Source organism: Mercurialis annua, linkage group LG3 (assembly GCF_937616625.2).
Source record: "Mercurialis annua linkage group LG3, ddMerAnnu1.2, whole genome shotgun sequence".
In the NCBI taxonomy this organism is placed as follows: Eukaryota; Viridiplantae; Streptophyta; class Magnoliopsida; order Malpighiales; family Euphorbiaceae; genus Mercurialis; species Mercurialis annua.
In genome coordinates this window covers 57364946-57391507 of record NC_065572.1, presented here as the reverse complement: position 1 = coordinate 57391507, position 26562 = coordinate 57364946, and the positions used below count along the sequence as shown (strand labels likewise).

The 26562-nt window shown below is 30.7% G+C and overlaps 2 protein-coding genes across 2 annotated transcripts; both read left to right on the top strand.

The window, feature by feature from the left end:
* Positions 1-3007: 3007 nt before the first annotated feature.
* On the top strand, positions 3008-13763 carry LOC126673647 (obg-like ATPase 1). Its single transcript, XM_050367872.2, has 12 exons — positions 3008-3231; positions 3617-3784; positions 4366-4489; positions 5226-5317; positions 6103-6201; positions 7665-7778; positions 10303-10367; positions 10993-11109; positions 11975-12050; positions 12353-12445; positions 13003-13053; positions 13377-13763. The coding sequence occupies exons 1-12, from the start codon at positions 3142-3144 to the stop codon at positions 13473-13475; spliced, it is 1188 nt and encodes a 395-aa protein (XP_050223829.1). The 5' UTR covers positions 3008-3141; the 3' UTR covers positions 13476-13763.
* Positions 13764-21619: 7856 nt separating this feature from the next.
* Positions 21620-23550, top strand: LOC126674956 (uncharacterized). Its single transcript, XM_050369511.2, has 3 exons — positions 21620-22096; positions 22296-22483; positions 22707-23550. The coding sequence occupies exons 2-3, from the start codon at positions 22364-22366 to the stop codon at positions 22905-22907; spliced, it is 321 nt and encodes a 106-aa protein (XP_050225468.1). The 5' UTR covers positions 21620-22096; positions 22296-22363; the 3' UTR covers positions 22908-23550.
* Positions 23551-26562: the final 3012 nt, after the last annotated feature.

Here is a 26562-nt window from a genome sequence, read left to right as displayed (position 1 = left end):
AGAAGTTGTCAGGATGTCACGCCCGTGACCCTGCTGTGCCGCATCCATGCTTCAATATGTCGCGCCTGTGACTCTAGGATGTCATGGGCGCGATTTTGCTTCTAAATCTCAAATAATTAAAAATATTGATTCGCGCTAGAAACCTCTGAATTACTCCACAATGATTTTAATAGGTTCCTAAATACTAATAAACAATATTAGAACCTTTAAATTGATTGTTAAAATCAAAATTAGAGAGATTAAAAGGACTTGTTCCAACAAATTTATAAAAAGAGTCCATCTCAACACCGGTGTGGCAAAATTTAAAAAACTATAAAAATATTAATAATTCTACATTAATTTTACTAAAGCGATAATAATTTAATTAAAACTACAAATTAAAAAATATTAAAAATTTAATCAAGACTACAAATTATTAATTTTATAAAAAAAAAACCTAATTCTACCCTCACCCACCCCCTATTCTCTCTTCTCCACCTCATCTTCGTTTTCTTCTTCCCACCTCATCAACACCACCATCTCCTTTTCCACCTTCACCTTCAAACTTTACATCGCCAGACTAAATCGAGTTAAAGTCTAGATATAAATATTTAGTCGATACAGATCCTTTGAGAGTGTTTAATGATGGAACACCATAAAATTTTACATCGCTAAGGAAACGAGAACAATACAAAGAGGCATATAAAAAAGGTAACCATGCAATTTCTAGTTTTTTTCGGTATGATTCATTTATTACACTTTTTAATACCAAACTACCCATATTAACTTAAGCATCAGAGTGATTTCGGAGCCCGAAGCCCAAGTTTTCCTAAGTTTACATTTATCTTTTGTATTTCATCACGATCTCTTTGGACTAACGGAAGATGGATCTCATTCTCCTCATTTTCAGATCTATCACAAATCTTCTCAAACACTTAACTTCTTTTCTTTCTTAAATAAATTTTTAATTTTTAATTAAACCCTAATTTACCCCCCTCTCAGAACCACAAAAATCTATCTTATACATATTTTTAAACAGTTAACATTTTTTCTTTTTTAGATAAATTTTCAATTTTTAATTTAAACTCTAATTTATCCCCTCTTAGGTTGCTATTGGAATTTCACAGTCCTTTATAACCTCTCAGTTGATAGAATCCTCCATACCATTATTGATATGAATTTTTTATATATAGCACCAACATCTTCAGTAGCATAATTAATGGGATCGGGAAGGAACCAAGAGTTTGCCCTCCATAAGTTTGCCATTGAAGTATTCCTAGGATGTCAGCATCTATCATTTATACTATAGGAAATTTCCTCTATCATAGCAGGTTGCAGCTATGGATCCAACAATTATTTCTTAAATCAGTAGTAGCACCATTCTTAAACCTGAAATCAATAGCAGGTTGCAGCTATGGATCCACAATTATTCATGAAATCAGTAGTAGCACCATTCTTAAACCTGAAATCAATAATATTCTTGACATCTTTTTTTAAATTTGGAAGACCTTTCAAAATCCAACTAGTATAATTGTTAGTTTTAATCCCTCGTAAGCCTTTCCTTTTGATCTTGTTTGATTTAATCCGATGAACCCAAAGAGCATTAGGATTACAGAATATCTACCAAACGCGCTTGCAATTTGCTGCCTTGTTCTAAATACCAATGTCCTTGACAGTAAGACCTCCCTTCCTTTTATAACTTAAAAATTTATTTGCAAGCTACCATAGCCTTGTTTTTACCATTTGTAAAATTAGACCATGTGAATCTCGAACAAACTCTTTAGATTTTTTTGATCATACTTTTAGGTAAAACATAATAAAAGCCCAGAATATGCGCATACTCATCAAAACATAATAAATGAGTGGAGTCCCACCTGTATAAGACATAAATTTACTAATTCATGAGAGGATTATATTAGTATCTTTTTGAATTATATCTTTGGAATCATCTCTAGAAACTTTAGAAGAAATCAATAGAATATCTAAAAGACAACTTCCCTTCTTTAAATCCTCATAGTAAAAATAGTTTTTAAAGTTACTACCAATAGGGTGAGTCCTTTCCTTCACAAAATTATTGCTCATACCCAGTCTCACGTTGTCCCCAAATTATCCACAGCCTATGATATAATATTTGCTCACGAGTTAGTTAAAAACTATCATGATAACAAAGATAAACCTAGATGCTTACTGAAGATAGATCCAAAAATCTTATAATTTATTCTCTTGAGATTTTATTGAAAGCATTCTTATATATGTCAAATTTTATGATAAATCCAATGGTCTTATCATGAATTGTATTAAATTCCCTAACTTTTATGTCTCATAAAATGGTAGTAAATGGACTTAAGTAGCAATTTGCCCCTTCAACTTGTAAGCAATGAGCAATTAACACATAAATTAACTTTATTGGCAAATCAATACACGAACTTGGTGATTATGGGCAATTAACCCATTTTGGCAAATTAATTTACAAGTTAAGGGGGCTAATTGCCAATTTAGGATACAATTAACTTACAAATTAAAGGGGCAAATTGTCAAAATGGGGCAAATTGTCCATAATCACCAAGTTCGTGTACTGATTTGCCCATAAAATGTGTTAATTGCTCATTGATTACAAATTGAGTGGGCATATTGCCACTAAATCGTAGTAAATGTGATATGTTTTATTCTGTTAAGGGTCTTAAACAAGAAGAGCATATACCCCCTATCGTATTTTGCCAATATATGAAATATTTGTCGAGAAGTTCTGATATGGTTACTATTGATTTCAACTTTCACCTGGGTTGTAGCTCCTTCAAAATTAAGCATTGGATGCTTGCTGATGGTATTTTGCTGTTTTGCTATGGAAATATTCATGAAATTTAAATGAAAGATTTATTATGAAGTAATAAATTTAACTCATTTTGAATTAAAGTTATTAAACACAAGTTTAGAAAGTTTTGAAGGTAATTCCACTTTCATCAATAGTTAAGGGACCAAAATGTACATTTCTCTTCATAAAGAAAAGTAGCTTTGGATTGCACCGCACCCAACCCAACCCAAACCCAACCCACCCGTTGAAAAGAGCAGAATAAAGTGTTCCGCTCACTCAGTTACGCGCCCTCCATCTTCCCAAACCCTAAAACCTGAGCATCATCGGCACATTGAGCTGAAAGAATAATCATGCCGCCAAAAGCATCAAAATCGAAAGACGCAGCACCAGCGGAGCGACCAATTCTTGGTCGATTCTCTTCCCACCTCAAGATTGGCATTGTAATTTTTATTTATTACTTTTCTCCCTGTTTTTAGTGTTTTTGTTTATTCATAGATTAATTGATTGATTCAGTGAGTGAAGCTTTACTAGAAATTCTTAGTTCTAATTTTTTTAGTATTTTTATGATTCTCTATCATTAATCGGAGCTCATTTTGTTTATTAGAACCCTAAAAACACTAAAACATTAGGCAAAATCTAGTAAACTTAAGAGAACAAACAACCTGTAATTGCTTAATTTTTCGTTTTTAATCGAGTATTATTGATTTAATCTCAGTTTAATTGCTTTTAGAAACAAAAAAAAAACAATGAAAAGAAGTTAAAAATAATGTATAATCTAGTGTTGTTGCTTATTTCTCAGTGTTATTATGTTTGTCTGTTTATCAGGTTGGGTTGCCAAATGTTGGGAAATCTACTCTTTTCAACACATTAACAAAGCTGTCAATTCCTGCTGAGAATTTTCCCTTTTGTACTATTGAGCCTAATGAGGCACGAGTTAATATCCCCGATGAAAGATTTGATTGGCTTTGCCAGCTCTTCAAGCCCAAAAGCGAGGTATATATCGGCCTTTTATGTAATCAACTTTTCTGTTTTTTGGCTATTATGCATTTAAGTCCTTGCAATAAAACCCTTTAAATCAATTATAAGTGTCTTTTTTGATAATTGTTTATGTATGCCAGCTTATGTTGCACACCAATCCCTCTCTCTTTCCATGTTATTTCTTTAGGTGTGTGCATTTGCTTCCACTTCTTTGATGTTATACATTTAGGTCACTGAATTAACAATGAGTGGTGGCAGTAGGTGTTAAAGAATGAGATGGAGAAGAGAGTTTAATTAAAAGAGATGAGAGATTGGGTAATGAGAGAGATAGTGTCAATTTTTTCCAAGCTGGACTACACATGCCATGCCACGGAAGAAAAATTAAGACTCAATTCAAAAATGCACTTAATTGCAACAAACATATGGGACATAATTGTAAAATTTAAAAAGTTTGCTCGTAATTGATAAAAGCCGCAAAAGTTTGGATTTAAAAAATAATTTGGCCTTAATGTTATGTGATGATTTATCTTGTTATTCTTTATCATTATTTGTACTATATCATTGCATTTTATGTAATTATTTTCATTTTAGCTCAGGTTTCAGCATTCTTGGAAATCCATGATATAGCTGGACTGGTTAGAGGTGCCCATGAAGGACAAGGGCTGGGCAACAATTTCTTGTCTCATATCCGCGCAGTTGATGGCATTTTTCATGTGTTGCGTAAGATGCTTTAAGATTGGATGAGTTTCATGCCTTAAATTTGCTGTTTTTTAACTTTCTTATCATCAGAAGTAGATGGCTGTTTGACCTGTATATGAAATAAGGACTTTATGATTGGGAACTACAATCTTAATAGGAGCAATGCAAGCAGATGCATTGATTGATGCTATTTTTTTTTTGAAATATGCATTATGCGTGTTTTTGCTAGTCTGTTTCAGCATGATACTGTTTTATTATGTACGGTATACTCTATGGAACTATATAAATTAGGATATGGAATGTTAATATGCTAGTAATTTTGTTTCTCTGATAATCCAAGTGGTTTTGCGCTCTAAGAAATGGATGGCTAAATTGTTCAGGAAGATATCAAATGGATCACATTTTTTCTTTTTTAATTTTTTTATACTTTTCAACAATGTTGACTGCTGTTTCTTTACGCTAATTGTTAGGTGCAACCAGGTAACCTCAATCGTATCAAGAGTTTTAAAAAAATTCATTTAGGTTTCAGTGGAAGGATATGTTTTTGAGCATATATGCTACTTCTTTAAAATTTCTATTTCCTTCCTTATAGAAGAGCCAAAAATTATCTGGCATTTACAGGAAGATTTATTTCTTTTGGATGTGGTCACATTAGTAGTTTGTTTAAACCTTTTGTTTGACACTTTGCATTTGATTCGTGTTGTTCTATATAGCATTTTATTCCTGTGAATGTATCTTTTTCTCTTTGTATCTGTAGGTGCATTTGAAGATCCAGATATTATTCATGTTGATGACACTGTGGACCCTGTGAGGGATTTGGAGGTTATCGGTACAGAATTACGGCTAAAGGTGTTTTTGCAAATTTAACTGTGTTTGGAATTTTGGATAATGTTTACTGTACTTATGATCTGTTTCTGGTAATACTGTATGCTTTACGTGAGTTTTGTATCTAGTATCTATATTTTGAATGCTTTTGGGTAGGAATTAAGCATGCCTCATTTCTTGTGCTGAAATGTGTTGTTGTTTACTTTTCTTGCTTAAAATGCTAAAGATACTTGTTTTAAAAGCTGTTTTGCACTTTAAGCGCACTCTTATTATCGTGGGAACATAATTTGATTTTTTCTAGCATGGTATTTGGGGGGCAATGAGTTGCCTAGCCCTTGATTGGGTAAAAGGAAATAGTAATTTATGGACATTTATCAAATTTAATAAGGGGATATTATTATGTGAATGAAATGTGTTTACAGAGTTTGAATGTTTCACTCATTTCTTCGTCTAAACCAAGCAAAGCCTAATTGGCTGGTCAACTGAAAATTCTTCCATAGAATTATGTGTGTAAAAGCAATCTGGGTTACTGAATACTGGTTGTAGTTTAGGGCCGAAAATTATCTTTGTAACCATTGAATTGTCTGACTTTACTGTACAATTATTTTTAGAAACTTAAATTATTTATACACAGAAACTTTTTTACTTATAATGAGGGATTAGCTGATATGCGTTGAACCTTTTCTGAGCAATAGGCTTGTTTAGTTGTACGTAATAATTACCTATCACACTTTTTCTTTTATTTATCAACTGAAACTTAAGCAGAGCGAGTTTCTTATATATTTCCCTGCAATTTTTATCAACTGTAGGATCTTGAATTCATGGCGAGAAGAATAGATGATCTTGAGAAGAGCATGAAGAGGAGCAATGACAAGCAGTTGAAAATAGAGTTTGAGTTGTGCCAAAAGGTTTGTACTGAATTCTCATGATTCTGTTTGAACTCCCATGTTGGTAAACGTGTTAGATTTTGTATCCTTGTTGCAATAGCTGCTTGAATCAATACCAAATTATTTTTGTGTTCTATGGCTGCAAAAGAACATCATGGGTTGTTATGTTATATTTGGTGCTAATCTCGCAAATCTCAATATTTAAATTTTATCATACAGCCTCTTCCTATTCTTCTCAGTCTTCACTATATTTCTCTCTTGGGATATTATCTTAAATGGTTGATTATTATACTCTTCATTTCAATCATAATGTTGAGAAACTGTGATGCCAAGAATGTTGTTTAGATCATTTACAAAGAACTATCGTATTCTGCGTTTGAGGATCAATGGAAATTAACATACTCAACCTTGGGTTCCTAACAGAACTCCATATAGTTTTACTTCACAGGAAAAAACAATTTAGCAGCCTCTTTCATTAGACTTTTCTTTTTTAACCCTTTCCAGAGCTGTATCTTATATAGATAGAAATTCTTACCTTAAAAAGCCTATGCTGGCCGTATTTGATATGACCTGGATTATTATATATTGTAGAAGTATCAAATTGAACCCTACTCAACTCACTAAGGCTTAGCTCAAGCAGGAGTGGAGCATATCACAAAAAAATGTTTGATGAAATTGAAGAGTATCATTTAATAGCCTATTATCCTTGCACAGAGGAGTTTATGACAAAGCACATGCTCCACTCCACTCAACTCAACTAAGTCCTAGTCTTAAATTGGGTTGGAGCATATCACATAAAAATGTTTCAAGAAACCGAAGAGAATGTCATTTTATACCCTATTATCCTTGCACAGAGGAGTTTATGACAAAGCACATGTATGCTAAGTGTTTTTTATTTTAAAAAGTTCTAAAACTATGCCCTATATGTTATTTGATGTTTGATATTTGGACCTAAAATTCTGAATAGGTGCTATGATCGTTGATACTCTTATTACTTATGCTTTTGGAATAAGAGCTAAGACTTTATAAAATTGCTTTAGTAATAGTTGATAGAACACGAGGCTTCCTCTTGACACCCTTTTTCAATGATAAAGATCATGTTTCCCCCCCTCACTTTCCTTGTACATGCCCTTGAGTGTCTTTCCTGCAAATGATGCTTTTATACTTTTCCTTGGATGCTTTAAATTCAAAAGTGATCAAGCTTGCTTGATATGCTTGGTCTAAGTTTATCCCGAAATTTAGTAATGGATGGTATTTTTTTCTTGATGCATTCGAGTATGCTCTATTATCCTATCAACCCTTAGAAAAGTATATTTCTCTCTCTCTCTTTTCCTTCTTTTCAATGTGAACTTTTGTTATTGTAGGACTCGCCTATACTGCTATATTTAGATTGTTTATTGCTTATGTTGACAAATGCATTAATAGTCATAATGTAATTATTATTTTGTGGTTGTTGAGCAGTGGTGGTTTTGTGGTATCTGCAGGTTAAGGCATGGCTTCAGGAGGAAAAAGATGTCCGCCTAGGAGACTGGAAAACTGCTGATATCGAGATACTGAATACCTTTCAATTGCTTACTGCGAAGCCTGTTGTTTACCTGGTAAACTTCCTTTCCGTAATCCTTTATTTTTAATTACAGTATGGAGAACTTCATGCTATCTATATCATACATTAGTTATGCTTTCACCAATCCATATTGGGTTTTCACGCGTAATTAGTTTAATCATTGGTGCTTTATTCCTTTCTTAGTTCCAAAGATGCAAAAAATTAACTGCGAATGGCTTGCCATGCAATCTTCTAATGATGTGAGGGAGGGTGCACAAAATAAGTTTCCTGTTATTTTCATTTGTGACAGTAAGCTAATACATCATGGTCGATGTCAATAGACATGCGTGTATTAATTGACACAGTAATCTCTTAAGGTGGTAATTGAATTAAGAATTGGGTTTTCATTCGTAATCGGTTGCTGTTAGAACTTAATAAAATTGTAGCAGCATATATAACAACTCAAAACCACTTGACTACCTAGGCTTTTGGAGCAAATCAAAGTTAAGCTGTGTTCTGTGTCATTTAACCATCTGTTTTAGTATAAGCATGGCGTAATAATCTCTAACTGAACTTGGTTATGAAGGTTTCAATGATATTGAAGCTGGCCATGAATTATATGTGATGCTGTTATATCCAGGTAGCAATTAGGTCTATCTTTTATGTGTATGAACAAGATTTTCCATTGTTCTCATGTCTGTGTTTTCATGATACATGCTACTGAATGCCAAATGTTATGGGGCATTCAACAACCATTCTACTTTCTTTCAATTGTTGGCTCTAAAGCTTTATACCTATATCTATCTATACTTCTATACTATATATGAAAGCACTAATTTTTTTATTTTTTTTGTTGTTGGGGGGGGGGGGGGGGGGCGCAAGCACTTTTACTAAATAGCCCTAACTAATTATTACTAATTGATTATATAAAAAAGGTTTATAGCAATTTATTAATAAACTATTGTTAAATATAAAATTTAAATATTATTTCATTAGTGTAGAATTTCTATTGCATAAAAGCACGTAGTTGGGGACTTGGGGGGGGGGCTAGCACTTTTACTAAATAACCCTTACGAATTGATTATATAAAAAAGGTTTTATAGTAATTTATTAATTAAATATAAAATTTAAATATTATTTGATTAGTGTAGAATTCTATTGCAATAAGGAAAGTATACACTAAACGGATTTAAACACTTCTAATACAACTATATAATTATGAATTTAGTCATCTATAATATTACATGGGTCAATTTAGAGTATCAATACCAGTAGATTACTCACCTTTCTAGAATTGAAGATTTAGATATTAATTTAAAGTCTATCCCAGTGTAGTTAAAGGCGTTAGACGCAGTGAAGGCGAGATAGCCATTTATCGCCCGAGGCGAAAAGCGCTCTCCTGAGCGAAGCAAGGCGCCTATATCTAAAGAATATTAAATATATATATTTATATATATAATTAATAAAAAGACATGAAACACAAATCTAAAACTCTTAATTTCCAAAATCTAAACCGTAATAATAAAGCTATTAAATCTATAATAGTCTTAATTCTTAAATACTTGGGTCCTTAGGATTTTGCAAGTAGTTGTATTTCCATCTGCATGTGTTAAAAATCGGAGTGCTGGTAAAATTTATCAAGTATCAGACTATGAACTTAGATTTTAGGAAGAAAGTCATGCAAACAAAAAAATAGGAAAATCACTGGAATCATACATGATCACTTAAAGAGGAGCACATAGTAATTTATGTAAAAGGAAATGGAACTCGTATGCAGATAAGGAAGATGATAAAGTTTTTTGAGAAAAAACTAAGATTTGTTTAAACAACCATTGGCAAAGAAGAGGCAAAACAAAAGCTTTATAGGAATTAGGAGGAGAATGGTGGGTTTTATTGAAAAAATGGGCGAAGGAAGGTTACAGAAAAGACTTATTTTTTTTCATTGTGCCATAGAGGAGCTTGAGGCATAGGGAGGGATACACGGGTAAAACTGTGATACCAATTCAATTTATTGAAAAATGGCTAAGTTTTATATTTTTTTATTTGTTTTAGTCTAGTTGGAAATCATTTAATAAAACACGCAGCGACTGGCTACTCAAAGATCCAAGTGCAAGCTCGAAATCATTTATAGAACACATCCAGTGGCTGCTAAAACTATTTCCTTCTATCTCTCTGCATGCACAACAGAGGATTCCATCTCCTTGGCTCCTTTCATAAAGAAGAGCACCAAGAAGCTAACGCAAGTAAAAACAGACAACATCTCCACTCAGGCTGCCTAGTTGCAGACTCTTGGACAGGCCATGCACCTGAGACACATCACTGTACTTTATCTCAGCTGTGCAGTATTTCCAATCTCATGTGCTGCTTACGATTTCAGCATGTCAAAACATAAATTGCTAAAATTTATAACTTTGAGGGTCATTTAGATCAAAATGAGAAACCTTAATACCTCAAAAACATTTCCATCAACTAGCATCTATAAAAGCAAATTAGTTTCTTAATTAATAAAAATAGTAATGTTTCTCAAAGATTCTTGCTCGTGGCTAATTGGGCTAGATCATGCTTTATATCCTCCACAGGTTAACATGAATGAAAAGGATTATCAAAGGAAAAAGAACAAGTTTTTGCCGAAGATTCATGCTTGGTATGTTTATTATTTCCTAATAATTACTATTTTTTGTATATAAGAAATGGTTTTGCTGTCATTCCCATCTCCATCTCTTTTGGTGCATGCCCACTCATCCTCCTGCAATTTCACCGTTTTCATGCCATGTTTTACACACACATGCATTAATCTTCATGCTGCGATGAACTTTATCTATTGATATATTGTGACTATGCTCATTGATGCAGCTGGAAACTTAGATTAGAATGGATATGGTTGGAGATTGGGAGAAGAATTTAGTTTTAATTAATTAATTGAAATAATTATACAAATATGGTGTCTAATATATATATCTACCACTCCCTACTTATAGTAGTCGCAAATCCTAATTCTTGAAGGAAAACTATTACTAATAAAAGACTAAAATAAAGATAGAAGTCCTAAGTTAGAAAGAAAACCAGAAATCCACAGTACTCGAGGAAAAACTGATAGAAATTTCAATTTATAATCTTTTTTGGAATTGCAATGCCTGGGAATCTGGGATGCTTCTGCATCACTTTATCATTCTAAAGCTGATATTTTTTATACATATAATGATATAAAGATTGTCTTTCTTCAAGATGAGCATTTATACAAAAGAATTAATCTTACTTTTTGTTTCCAGGGTGCAGGAACATGGGGGTGAAATCATTCTTCCTTTCAGCTGTGTGTTAGAGAGAACCCTTGCTGATCTATCTCCTGATGAAGCAGCTAAGTATTGTGAGGAGAACAAGGTACAAAGGTCAGTTATGGGTAGCAAGTGGCTTATATTCTATAATATTTGATTATCTTGAAGATTCGTATTCTACTTTGAAAATGAGTCGTGCTTGGGATTTAACTGTTTTGTTGCTACAAACAAATCTGTAGGGATAAAAAAAGAATTGTGGAGATGTTAACAGATTGTGCTAAAAAGCTTAGGTTACCTATTCATATGCTTATGTTTCTTACACAGAAGCTCAGAAACACATAGGCCATAGCCCCCTGAGGCTTCCGTCAGTTCTGCCTTGATTATGCATGTCTGAATTGTAGAGAAAGTTGAATTCATAGTGTCATTATGGTTACACAATATGTTTTATCATATGCTTCGTTATGAGTTTTTGTTAGGAAGGGCCTTATGTGAGGTTAGAAGGAAAATAGTTTTAGCAGATATATACTGAAAAAATCTTGTCCTGTGCTTTAAGTGGCCACTCCATGTTTGATTTCTTTAAAATATTAACGGGAGTGCTAAAACTCCTCCAATTGAAGCAATAATATGTATTTTCCACATATTGGGGCTACTACTCACCCGTTGCTTTTTTTCCCTTTCCAGGGCTTATTTGAAATAAATAATCCGCACGTTTTTATGTATCATTGGCATAAATCTGAGGATAATGCACATCATATTATTTCTATAATATATTTTTGTGTTGTTTTATGGCTTTCAATTTTTTCTCGTGAGAAACAACTGCCATAAATTTTCATAGAACTGTGCTAATTTAACTTGCAATTATTTCCTTTCCTTATCGGTTTTAAAAGAATCAAAAAAGTTTATCGAAAGTATGGTGTAATATGTCACAACAATTTGCATTTGACTAAGTGAACCTTGCGCTCATCCAACTTTGCTACAGTGCCCTTCCGAAGATCATAAAGACTGGATTTTCTGCAATTAATCTAATTTACTTCTTCACTGCCGGCCCTGATGAGGTATTACCTACTTCTACTATACAACTGTGTTATCATTTTAGAGATTTTTTGCTGTTAGTTTCAAGCATTGCAGAAAGGATTCCTGGAACTTGATCAGTATGTTAAATGTAATTTAAGGGTCTAGCTCTTTGTTTTGGTTGTTCTATGATGGTTTTACCTCGATATCTAAAAGTAGGCCCTGGAGACCATGTTTCTCCTTCAAAAATATCTACATATGATGGTCATTTTTTACCATTAAGATGGTCTTTTCTACTCCATTTTAATTATTTATATGCGCATGTCGAAATACTTTGTTTTTTCAGGTAAAATGCTGGCAAATCAGACGACAAACAAAGGCTCCTCAGGCTGCAGGAGCAATCCATACTGATTTTGAGAAAGGGTTTATATGTGCTGAGGTTGATTCTAATTCACATTTCTTTTTATTTCAAAAAGAAAATTCTACTATTTTCATTCATTCTCAATATTATTTGAAGTTTGATATATATCTATAGTCTTTACATAAAAGACTGCTTTTTTGGGTTGTTGGAAAATGATACTATATCGAAAAGTTAGAAGTTACCATAACCTACATCTAAAACTATTGTTCAGTTGTTACCAAATTAGAATATTACTGGTTTTGTTAAAAATATAGGCCGGAAGAAATTGCTCATTTTTTGAAGTGATAGATATTTGATGTTTTTTGTCTGTTCTTAATTTCTTCCAAAAGTTATGTCTAATCTGCTGATGAGAGCTTATTTGGATTTTGGACCCTTCTTCCAAAATGATAGGCAGTTTACAAATCCTGGCTCAAACTTCATATGCTAGCAAAATTGTTGCTATTATAGTTATCATATCACCATTATTGTGTCCTAATTTTATAATGGCCTCAATGAAATTTGTTCCATTATTAGATGACTGTTGCAAAGTTTAGCATTGAAAAATGCTAATGTTTGGACTTTCTTTTAATGTTTAGGTAATGAAATTTGAGGATTTGAAGGAGCACGAGAGTGAAGGAGCTGTTAAGGTATTTTGTGCTTTAAGCAATTGTCATTATCAGTCCATTTCCAGCTTCTTTTTCCTTTTGCGCTTAGTGATGGTGTTTAGGACCTGAGGCTAAGCGGATCAAGTGTAGATGAACGTTTCCACCTTTCAGTGCTTCTTTTCTCATGAATACGGGGATATCTTAATAAAAAAATTATGTATTGTCTATGGAATTTTTTTGTTAGGGTTTGATATCTTTAGAGTTTTGATTTGTTGCAATTTAACAGATTTTATGGATCTAAGCACACAATGTTCTGTAGGTAGTTCTCGTTCCATGACGCTCATTTGTTTCACCTTGTGGTGCAGGCTGCTGGGAAATATAGACAAGAAGGGAAGACATATGTTGTCCAAGATGGGGACATTATATTTTTCAAGTTCAATGTATCAGGGGGCGGAAAGAAATGAGGTATATCTATAGTTTGGCCATTGAGCACCCATGCATATTTTATTGGATTTTGAAGCCATTCCATTATGGCAGAGATATGCGGCAGCTTTTTACTCTTGGATTGAAATAAGAATAATACTTGGCATTGTATTATTTCGATCTAAGGGTGGAGGCTCAGTGTCCACAACCTTGACTGAGTATCATGTATTTGCAGTTTGTACTTTATAGTACTGTCGCAGACATGCATTTAGTTTGAAAATTTACCAATTTCATTTTTTGATCTAAAGTAGTCGGTTTATCTTATTGCATTTTCGTGGGATCATGACCGGTTTGTCAGCTGGATTTCTATTTAAATCTTAGAAGTTTTAATGTTTCAGGTTCATAACCATTACTACTATAGGCATGCTGTTAGTTTTACTTGTTTGTTCAATTTCAAATAAACAAATTTTAACTTGTGGTTTTGTGGGAGCTATCAGTTTATGCTGGATCCACATCTTTACTAGATTTGAGAGGCTTCATAAACGTGTGATATACAAAGAAAATTCATGCATTTGTAGGGACTTGTCTTTGGAAAAAAAAAATCTTTCCAACTGCAGACTTGCTCAAATTAAAATGCAGCCAAAGCTGTGAGCGTCTTCATGGCACAGGTTTAGGTTTTTAAAATTTTCCTTAGAAAAATAAAAATATTGGTTATTTTATGGAAGACGGTGAAGGTATTTTTCTTGTTTTGCAAAATAAAATGGAAATCTAAATTTTCATTTGAAAAACCTAAGAACTACTTGCAATTGCAAAATAGAGAAATAATAGTTTTTTGTTGCAACAACTATGCTGGTTCTCTTATGAAGATTTATTTTGGTATGCATTGACATACATGGCAAAAGCCTCTTGTTTCTATTAGAAATGCTCCATGTTGAAAATTTTATTTTTTACAAAAAGACAGGAATACAAGTTTCACCAGCATAGTATATCATGATTTTTTTGAAGATTGTAGAATAAAGTTTTGTGCTGCAATTTCTTAATTCTATCGGATATATTCAATGCTGCAAATTTTATTTTTTGGCAAAAGAAAATGATGATTCAAAAATTTAATAGACACCCTCTGGAGGATTTTAATAAAATAAAATGATAGTTTTATGCTGTCATATACATGTAGAAAGGCTTCTAATTTTATCAAAATCTCATTAATTTCTTTTTTAAAAATTATTTCTTGACAGAAACCCGAAAATCCTTGCATAATTTGTAGTCCATAACGAGTCTACAAAATATTTTTATGTTATATTGAATGAAAATAAAATCCATCTTCACTCATCATATTGCCTCCCACTCCTACATAAGTTTTCTGTCTCATTTCTTTTTTACAATCATGGGTCGGGTAAATAAAGACATGCCTAGTAGGTATTGTGTTAAACGGTCAAAGTGTTTGATGTCCATGCAAGCTCGTCAAACTATTAAACTCTCTCTTTTAATATTACTAATATAAAATGCACTACCAAATAGATATATTTTTTTTTTGATAATTAGACATTAGTTACTTTCACAGAGTTATTGTATAAGATAAATGCAAAAGTTAATAAATTCAAATTTTCTTAATGGAGTGATAGGAATTGTATACTTCTTACTAAAAATATATTTAGACATTGTTTGGATGAAGGCGGTACCACTTAGAGCCCCAAATAGACATTATCTCGGGGTGTAATTGTTTGGAAACTTTTAAAATAACTAGTGTCGCTTTACGTGTTTCACACGTGGTTCATAATGCGACTCGTTAGATTATCAAATAATATTTAAATTAGTAGTTAATTAGAAATAGTTTATCTTATTTAATATTTTAGATGATTATTTATTTCATTGATTCTCAAATTTTATAATTATAGAGAGTCTAAATAGAAAATATTAAATAATAATTAAAATAATTATTTATTGGAAGTAGTTTATCTTATTTAAGATTCTATATGATCAAAAAATAATTAAAATAGTAATTATTGAATATTTTAATTAATCTATTTTAGTTAGTATTCTAAAAAATTATATTATCATAGTAGTTTATTTTAGTTAGTACTCTAATTTTAATAGTTATCTTAATATAGTAGTTTATTTTAGTTAGTACTCTAGTTTTAATATTATTTTAATAGTATTTAATTAATAATTAAATATTATAAAGTGAAGGACATTAACGTAAATGTGCTCCCCCTTTCCCCGATCCGCGTGTTTATATATAGTATAGATGAAGCGAAATTTATAGTGAAATCAGGACTATAGAGAGGTAGAATTCAGGCTGACAGGAAATCAGAAATGGGCTAAATGATCAGATTATATTTAACCAAGCTGAAAATAAAAAGAGAAAAATTGACAATTGCACAACTTAAGTATAAATAATCCCATAATTACGTCCAACATTTTCCATTTAGACAATTAACCTTTTCTTATTTTTTCTTGCAAAATTAACTTTCTTAAATTAGAGAAATACGATTAACAATTGATTAAGGTAACAATCAACTCTTATTAAAGATTCTCCTAAAATTACTCTCAACTTTTGATTCACACAAATTTTTCTTAATTAGAAAAATCTTTAATTCCATAAAATCTGTTGATATTCAGTTTTTCAAAAGTGAAAGATTACAGAGAATTGCGTCAAATAATAGAGAGCAAAAGCAAGAAATTTCCGTTAATACAAAAGCAAGAAATTTCAGAGAATCCAATCAATTGAAGAGAAAAAGGTTGAAAATTCAGCGGCGGACGTGGAGGTCGCTATGGTGGAGGCCGCGGTGGTCGATTTGGGTTCCGTGATGAAGGTCATCATTCTTTTAAGCGATGTTATCTTTTTCATTTCGTCGTCGTTCTTCCCACCATCAACAGTGGCACCACCAGTGGAGGCGGCGGCTATTTTGCTTTAATGATCCTCTTTTTTTCTCATTTAATTTCTTTGTGATTTGAAGAGATTATCTAATTTGATGGTTGTGGATAACGGTGGTTGTCGATGGTGGTCTGATTTTGATGGTGCACTCTTGGTGTTTGAAGAAATGCTTATGAGTGTTTGTATTTGTTCAGGGTGTTGGTTAACCAATGGTTAATTTTGGGTAAACTGTTGGTTAACTTGTAATAAATTTTATTTGGAATATATTGCTAATAAATCGTTCATAAATTGCTCGTAAACTTGAATTATGCATTTTAAACAAATTGTATAACAAAAATTATCAATTTTACTTTTAGTATACCATTAGATATTAGTAAATTATGAGTAAAAAGCTGATAAATTTATAATCTATTAATTAGTTACCCAATGGTCAACCAAACAATAACCAACTATAAACTGAATTAAACCAGTTTATTAGGTTTTAAAAGTTAACTAAAAGCTGACCAAATATTATAAGACAAATTTAATAATAATTGATGTGTGTATTATATAGAAGATAATTAACAAAAAATGCGCAAGTATATATTGATTTAAATTGATGTTGCTGGTCCACCATTATAAGACCAACTATATACCTAACCATATAAACAATATAATGTAATTTAATAACATATCCAGTATTAAAAAAAACCTTAGTATGCCAAATAGTATCCAAATGTATATCAACTGGTAGCCAATTGTATGCCAGCAGGTACCCAAAATGTAAAAACATACCAACTATTACCAAAATGTACTACTGCTAATAAAGTACTAAAATAACAAGAAAAAGTATTCCAAACTGATATCATAAAATTCAAAGTAAACAAACTATTCTATGATATGTTGAGGAATTTTCTTTGGTCTTCCAAACTTCAGTTTCGATTTCGGTTCAACCACCTCGTCGCTTTGAATGTTCCTTTCAAGCTTCATCCGTCCATACCGATACAAGAGGTAACCCAGACGTTCCCAATACAATTAGAGTCATCTTTAGGTTTCTTATCACCATCTTGTCCATCATTTTGAACATGATCCTCCTTTGCTGTACTAGATTCAAAAAATCTTTAGGTGTCTCCACAGCATCATGGTCTCCGTCATCAGATTTCTTGGATAGCATACTTTGGATAGCTTCTGAAGATGAAACATCTCCAGCAACATCCTCCTAAAAAAATATAACATGAATTAAAAACAAATAACAAAATAATAGTGTGCCTATGGTTAACCAGATAGTAACCAATTGATAGCCAATAAAAATTTGAATAATAGTTTACCAAATAGTTACTAACAGTTAACCAGACAGTAACTAACACTAACAAAAATTTAACTAAAATTTAATTAACACTTATCAAAAATAACTAGTAGAGTAGTTGTGATTCAGAGGTTTACCGTCACATGATCGTGATGATCATTCAAACACACAGCACTCTTCAAATCAGACAATACACTTAAAACTTCAAAAAACTGCTATCTCAAGTCTCAACGTAGGTCTTGAATAACGAAAACTCGCTATACATCTTGATTTGATCAGATGGGTAACCTTAATAGGAAAATGGTCCGAAGGTTGTATGAAATAATCCCAATCCTACATAAAAATCATTTAAATAGCAAAATAATAAATACACAGAGTCAAATATATTCATTAAAAGAAACAATAAACAACAGAAAAAATTATTTGCAATTATTACTGAAAACAACACCAAACACCTATTAAACCGAAACAAACACAAACAAAAAACTATAAATTCCCTATAAAACTTATAAAACCATAATGAAATTTTTAAAAAATTTAAAATACCTTTATAACAAATATTCCAGATGAAACAGGCCTATCCGTCTTCTTAGGAGGTATTTCGAAATCGTCGAAGTCACTGTCATCGTTTTCATGAACAACAGCTCGACGATTCTTCATTTCCGTAGCAAAATCAATTTTTCTTTTGCTAGAACTCGGATTAGATGTCGATATGTTCATTTTTTGCGGGGAGAATTTTTAGAGGCTGGTCTAGTTAAAACCATTCTGAATTCAAATTTTGAAAAAGCAACAGAAATGGGAAGTTTGAAAGAAATGGTAATCAGATTTTGAATGGTGAAAAGGTAGGTGTGAATCCCGCAAGAATCACGACATGCAACCTCTCTGAATTTTGGAACCGTATTTTTCTTATTCTGAAAGTATAAAAATTGACATTACAAAGGTTAAAAATCTAATTAAAAGAGATGGAATGGCAAATCTCAACTTTCAAACTTAGAGCCGTAATTAACTAATTAAGTTGGGCAAAGCCCGTAGTCTATCTAAATAACTCAAATAAATAAAAACTCCCAATTTTGACACTGGATAGAAGGTTTTTAAAATCAATTGCCAACGACAAATTTATGGGGAACCTAATATAAAATCGATGAATCTATATAAGAGCATCTCCAATGGGATGCTATTTTTTATGCTAAATTTAGCATGAAAAAGTGGTAAAATGCTATAGATAGCATAGCATTTCAAATTTTACTCCAATGTACAAAGTTAAAAAGAAATGTTATAATTATTTGTTAAGATAATTATCTTTTAATTTTATTAATTGCTAATTATTTAATAATTTTAATAATTAAATATTTTAAACTAAAATGTATGTAATATTTTTTTAATTTTATAATGAGCTTTTCAAAAGATATAATTAAAAGAATCGATGAATTATATAAAAATAAATTATTTAATTTTTTTATTATATTGATGTATGGTCTACTATTAAAAAATCAAATCGATGTTGTAAAATTAAATAGAAGCACAAAATTTAAAATAAAAAAAGTAAAAAAAATTAAAAAAAAGTAGGTTAAAATAATAAATGCAAAAAATGACTGCGGTAAAATTGTAATTAATAGTGAATTGCTACTGGTTGTTGTATTTAAGCATATGCTATAGTCTGTGCTAAATTTAGCACGTGATTTATGCTAAATTTAGCACAAATTATAGCACTGCATTGGAGATACATTTTAAAATTAAATGCTAAATTATGGCATTAGCACTTTATTTTAGCATTGCATTGGAGATGCTAAAGCAAAAAATTACTAAAATAAATCATTTAATTCTCAAAAATATACTCTAAGACTATCTTCATCCATACTCAAATTTAAATATGGATCTCTCTCTTTTCCACTCCACCTCATATTCATTTCTCATCCTATTTTTTATTTATAAATATAAAAACTCATTTTTTGGTATGCACTATTAACACAAACTTATTAGCTAATTGAATGTTTACTTTTTAATCACAATTTATATAGTTAACTTTATAAATATTTATTTTGGTCCAACTTTTCAATGAATACTAATTGATTTTTTAATAATTTAATTCAAATTATTTTTATTGGTAAAAATAAAATAAATAAGATTTATTTATTTAAATTATATATAAAATTTAAACAATATATTATTTTATTTACACATAAAAATTACGCTACATTAAATATTAAAGTGAATAGATAAATATTACAATAAAACTAATTCTAGAATGGAAATTTAAATAATAGTTCATAATAAATATTAAACATTAAAATTAAAATTACTTAATATTATTTATGCATTATAAAATATATTAATAGATGAGGATGTATGTGGTTAAAATATAAATATAGATGTAAAATGATAAATGGTTAAATGTAGTCGTATTGAATATAAATGAGAATATATAGAGAATATTCTTTTGGTGTGAAAAATGGGATAATGGATTGGAGTAAAAACACTGTAAAAATTCTAAAAGTGTGTAAATTGAAACTCATTTTTGAGTTTTGGGTTCGAGATGCCCTAAATAAAAAAATCAATTTTTATCTAAAATGAAAATCTTTTCACATTTTACACATTTATTTTTATTATAAAATTACAGCGTAAATATATATTTGATATTTGGAAGATACATTGCAGGTACATATCCGATGCATTTTTTGATATAGAACATACAAAGCAAAACTTTTAGGTTACGAGTAAAAAATTTCTAGACACTAAACTAAAACTTTTTCAAAAGAATATATTTTTGAAAAAATTGGCTATTTTTTGGATTTTTCTTTCCCATTTATATAGATGATTTTAAAATACGAATTTTTTTAAATAGTACAACAGTCCATCATATGTATAAAAATATAAATTTCAACGTTTTCCTTTTCTATATCAAAAATTAAATTAATTTTTTTGAAGGATATTAAATTTTTAAAATCCATGATCCTAATTAAAATTTATCATTAATAAAATATTTTATTTAAATCCATAAATTTTATGAATTATAAAGTCCTATCTAAAATTCCTCAATTCAAATTGTAACCTATTAATTATCTGATAGAGCTAAATAAATCAATTACACATAGGACATTTCCTCCATGAATTCTTTTTAAAAGATGGAGTTTGTGCATAAGAAAATAATACAGATGTACTTGTGGAAATTCATTCTTTTTCCTTTATTTATTTTTTATTTCTCCACAAAATAGAATGCTTTATTTAAACTGACAACAAGAAAGATTATTCTGAATCAATTCACTAAAAAATTTAAAAGAAAAGAAAAAAGTAGGAAAAGGAAAATAAAACAAACTTTTGCATAAGAAAGGAAAATTATAAATAAAAAGAAACCAAAAGTTAAATTTGATAAGATAGAAAATTTAATTAATTTAAAGTCAATTTAAAAACCTCAAAGATCCTATGCCAAGCATGTGAAAAAAGAATCTGGGGTTATTTTTTCTTAAAAGAAGCCAAAAGTTTGTTTTTAAGGTCTTAAATTGAATTGATTGAGAACATGAAATGAAAGCTATATCTTTAGGCTAATCTGTCAAAATTTTGATAATATTCTGTATTTTATGTAGCTTCCAAAAATGTGCACTACATATCTCCAAATAACATTTCATTTAACTGCAATGCCAACAATGAAAACTAAAAGGCCTAATATTTTCGAATTTTTTTTTTTTTTTTTATCAAAGATAGCCTACTCTAATTGTTAGCGGGGTTAGCGGGAGTTAATGTTAGACATTTTTTAAATAGGCACACTGCCCGTGAGTGTCGAGGGTCGAACTCTCAACCTCATACACATATCATTAGAGTTTAGCCAACTGGGCCAAACCTTCAAGTGTAAATTATTTATTATTTGAATCAATTATTTTACATAGAATATTTTTGTATCATTACTTATGATGATTTAATAGGTAAATCTATTTTCTTAATTTAAACAGTTTGTCTTTGAAAAGTTATAATGAGTAAAATACTGAATCATGTATTGACTTTTTTAGATGATTTACGAGCTTAGCCCATAATAATTAGAGATTTACGGCCCTAAGTATGAAAATTGAGATTTGTTATTTCTTCTCCCCAAATTAGAATTCTAACCTATTTCATTATAATTTTTATACTTTCAAAAGTTGAAGATTACGGTTCCAAAAATCAGAGATATTGCATGTGCAGATTCTTGCGAGATTCGCGCAATCCGTTTCTCCATTCAGTCATCCGTTTCCATTTATTTCAAACTTCCCATTTTCAGTTGTTTTTCATATTTTGAATTCGGAATGGTGTCAACTAGGTCAGCTTCCAAAAATTCACCCCCTCAAAAAATGAAGAAATCAACATCTAGTCCGAGTTCTAGCAAAAGAAAAATTGAGTTTAATGCAATTCCGGCGACAATGAAGAATCGTCGAAAGGCTGTGCGTGAAGATGACGACAGTGACTTCGAGGATTTTGATATCCCTCCGAAGAAGATGGATAGGCCTGTTTCATATGCGGGTTTGCCTAAAAAGGTATTTAAATTTTTTGATAGGTTCGGTTATATAGTTTATAATAGAGTTTGTTGTTTGTGTTTGTTTCGGTTTAGTAGGTGTTTGGTGTTGTTTTCAGTAATAATTGCAAAGAATTTTTGCTGTTGTTTATTGTTTCTTTTAGTTAATATATTTGACTGTGTGTATTTACTATTTTGCTATTTAAATGATTTTTATGTAGCATTGGGATCATTTCATACAACCTTCGGACCATTTTCCTATTAAGGTTACCCATCTGATCAAACCAAGATGTATAGCGAGTTTTTGTTATTCAAGACCTACGTTGAGAAGCAGTTTTTTGAAGTTTTAAGTGTATTGTCTGATTTGAAGAGTGTTGTGTGTGTGAATGATCATCACGATCATATGACGGTAAACCTCTGAATCACAACTACTCTACTAGTTATTTTTGATATGTGTTAATTAAATTTTAGTTAAAGTTTTGTTAATGTTAGTTACTGTCTGGTTAACCTTTAGTAACTATTTGGTTAACTATTATTCAAATTTTATTGGTTATCAATTGGTTACTATCTGGTTAACCATAGGTACAATATTATTTTGTTATTTGTTTTTAATTCATGTTATATTTTTTTAGGAGGATGTTGCTGGAGATGTTTCATCCTCAGAAGCTACCGAAAGTATGCTATCCAAGAAATCTGATGACGGAGACCATGATGCTGTGGAGACACCTAAAGATGTTTTTGAATCTGGTACACCAAAGGAGGATCTTTGTTTACCGCTGCAGCTGTTAGTGAGTCACAAATTCAAATTGTTTGGTGATGAAGGAAGTTTTTGATTTGTAATTGTTATGATCAGGTTTTCAGTTGGTTAACCAATAATAAGATGAAAAAATGCTTATGAGAATAGAAATGTTTATGAGAATAGAACGTTAATGTGTGTTTATGAGAATAAAAATGCTTATGATAATGTCTGTTGATTTCTGGTGATTCAATCTCTCTCGATCCCTTTCATTTTTTTCTCGCTCTTTGATTTTGTTAATTAACATGGAAATTGATTTGCAGTGACTATGGTGGAAATTGATTTGCAACTGCTGGTTTGATTTTTTAGTCCGCACAGCCTGCACTCTTGGTGTTTGAAGAAATGCTTATGAGAATAAAACGGTTATGTATGTAATGTTTTAGGTGTTGGTTAACCAATGGTTAATATTGGGTAAACCGTTGGTTAACTTGTAATAATTATGGACAGATGAAGATTGATATAAACATTGACAGCGACGAGGAGCTTGAACCAAAACCAAAATTGAAGACTGGTAGATTGAAGAAAAACTTTGAATAGATTGTAATATAGTTGTTACTTTAGATGTTTTTGAAATTTTTGTTTGTGTTTCAAACACACTTGGATAGTTTGTGGAACACATTTTGGTACTAGTTGGTACACTCCAGTTTTTGGTACATATTTGGTTTCTATTTTGGATAACATTTGATACACAGTTGGTTCCTATTTGGTTATTCTAATATTTTGTGTTTTGTTATTGTAATTTTTTTTTATTGTTATACAATCTAGTTTATAATTTATATTGCATTGTGATTCAAACAATATATATCACTTTTTTTTATCAGAATTAGACTGTACTTGATTTTTTTTAACCTATTACATACTGGTGAAGTTGTTAGTTAGTATATACATGGTAATGGTTTGGTTGATAACTGGGTAACTAATTAACAAATTGGTTAAAAAATTATAAACACCCCGCATATATTTTTAATTAAAAACAAACATAAAGTTTTGCTAAATTTTTCTTTTATTATTTTTTATATGTCAAAAAATGGTTGAATAAAACAACCGCTAAACAATTAAGCAATGGTTATAACGGTATACCAAGCAACAACTAATAGCATACTACTCGGACCAAAAAATTGAATTATATCATATCTATAACTATTTTGGTAGACCGCGACAAGTCTTTTTATTATGTCTCTGCTGTCCACATCGGCTGCGTTGTACACTTTCATTATCCTCGACATCCAACGGCTACTGATTAGGTCTCAAATTGATATCTGATTTCTAATTTAGTATTCCAACTAGTATCTTTCCGTATACTAGATATCATCCTGCTTAACTGTTCAAAATTTGTATCCTCTTTGACAAACACTATCTTGATTTTATAATTCGAGTACCTGAAACTCTCATCTCATACTCCATTGTAGTAAGTATTTTCAATGTTGTCATTCCTACAATTAAAATCAGTTAATAAGATTAAACGGAATTGTTTGAACAAAAATTTAAATTAAAACAATATAATTTGTTAAAACTGAAAATAAACTAGGTTATTTAACAGTGTTCATCATTGAACCAGTGTTCATCATTCCAAAAACATAATCCAATTGCAGCTATAAACATTAAAGATCAAATCTGTTTTTCCAAAATTGAATTTCAAAACACAATTAAGAGCAAAAATATTACCTGATTCCGATTTGATTATCTTTGGGAGATTTGTGTGACTTTGATTCACTGATTTCTCTAAAACAAGAGGATCATTAAAGCACAACAATTGTCGTCTCCACTAGTGGTGTCACTATTGATGGCGGAAAGAACGGCGACGCTTTCACTTCTGAGGAACGACGACGAGATGGAGAAGATGACGTCGTTGATGGGAAGAACGGCGACGCTTTCACTTCTGAATATCAACAAATTTCATGGGATCAAATATTTTTCTAATTAGGAAAGATTTGTGTGAATTAAAAATTGAGAGCAATTTTAGGGGAATCTTTGATCAAAGATGTTTGTTACCTTAATCAAATGTTAATCGTATATCTCTAATTTATGAAAGTTAATTTTGCAAGAAAAAAGAAGGGAAAGATAATTATCTAAATGGAAAATCATAGGCGTATTTCTCTAATTATTTATGGTTAAGTTGTACAATTGTCAATTTTTCTCTCATGTATTACATACAAGGCCTAATGTCTTAAAAACCCCCGATCTTTTAGCCCCTTTTCAATCATACCCTGACGTTGAAAATTTGTCAATTTTACCCTATTTTGTATTTTTGTGTTTCAATTGTACCCTGAAAAATTAAATTAACGTCTTTTGCATTTGGAAATCTGTTTAAAACATTCTCCATATCTCGCATATATTGATTGTATATTTTTAAAATTTATTTAATTTTAATTAAATTAATTAAGAATTTAAATTAGTGTTAATTTGATTATGGTTTTTAGTTAGTTTTTAAAAATAAAGAACTTATTTGTACTTTTTTGAATAAAAAAGAATTTAATTTCATGTTTAGACTTAATTAATTGAATGATTTCATCATTTAAGTAAAAAAATTAACAAAAATTAAAATATTGGGGTACAATTGAAAACGGAAAATTCAAAAGTAGGTAAAATTGACAATTTTTCAACATCGGGGTGGAATTGAAAAAAAGTTTAAAGGTGAGAGATTTTTGAGTGATTAGGCCTACATATAACGGAGAACGTACTTACACATCCTCCACATACTATGTTAATAAAATACACATTTGCTAGCAAAATGGGGACACATTTTAAATCCGGTTATCTTCTGCCGAATTTTAATACTAATCTTAATTCCATTCATTAATAAATTTACATTTTCTATGGTTGAACTTTATTTTTGTTAAAATAGAAATAAATTCCTATAGAACCTGTCAAAATCCATAAAAGCTCGACATTTAATAGAGTTTCAATGAAGAAGAGTTCGGTTCGTGTTCGTCCGTATCCTAAACTTCGATATTATCTTCGTTTATTTAAACAAGCCAAATATAAACACAATGATATTTGGTTTGTTTTACGTACACGAACAGCTTGTATATGAGCTCGTTTAATTATTCATTGTCAAACTCATATATAAGTTCGCTTAAGAGTTCGTAAATGAGCTCGAATCACAGTTCGATAAAGAATTCACGAACCAACTCATAAAATGCTCGATTAAGAATTTTCAAACTAGTTCGTAGCTAAACAAATATAAAATATTCTATCAATTTAGTTATTAAAACTACACAACTTTTTTAACAAAATTATATAGTCATGATTTAAAAATAAATATTTAATTGTTTGTGCTCGTTTATTTATCTAATAAACGAGCATACTTACTGACGAGCTCACTTAATAAGTTTTACGAGTTCGTTTGCGAGTTTATTCATTTAGCAACTAAATAAACAAATACAAGTCAAACACCAACCGAATATAAATTCTATATTTTTTAAATGAATTTAATATGAACACTTTAATCAAAATTTAAACAAATATGACCGAACATGAATACCTCATTCATATGACGAAAATAACATATATTCAAAACTCGGCTCGGTTCAACTCGACTTATTGAGAGCCCTACCTCCAACCATAACCATATATACCTAACCAGTAACCACAACACAATACAGACAATCACTCATCATATGGCATCATCTTCAGCTGAGGTCCCACACAATACAATACAGCCCACCACAGCACAGCACTTCTCTACCTAC

Excerpts from the sequence above, each read along its gene's own strand:
- LOC126673647 (XM_050367872.2), top strand. The coding sequence starts at position 3,142 with ATGCCGCCAAAAGCATCAAAATCGAAAGACGCAGCACCAGCGGAGCGA. Across the intron at positions 3,232-3,616 it reads CCCACCTCAAGATTGGCATT|GTTGGGTTGCCAAATGTTGG; the intron begins GTAATTTTTATT and ends TCTGTTTATCAG. Across the intron at positions 11,110-11,974 it reads GAGGAGAACAAGGTACAAAG|TGCCCTTCCGAAGATCATAA; the intron begins GTCAGTTATGGG and ends ACTTTGCTACAG.
- LOC126674956 (XM_050369511.2), top strand. The coding sequence starts at position 22,364 with ATGTATAGCGAGTTTTTGTTATTCAAGACCTACGTTGAGAAGCAGTTT. Across the intron at positions 22,484-22,706 it reads ATCATCACGATCATATGACG|GAGGATGTTGCTGGAGATGT; the intron begins GTAAACCTCTGA and ends ATATTTTTTTAG.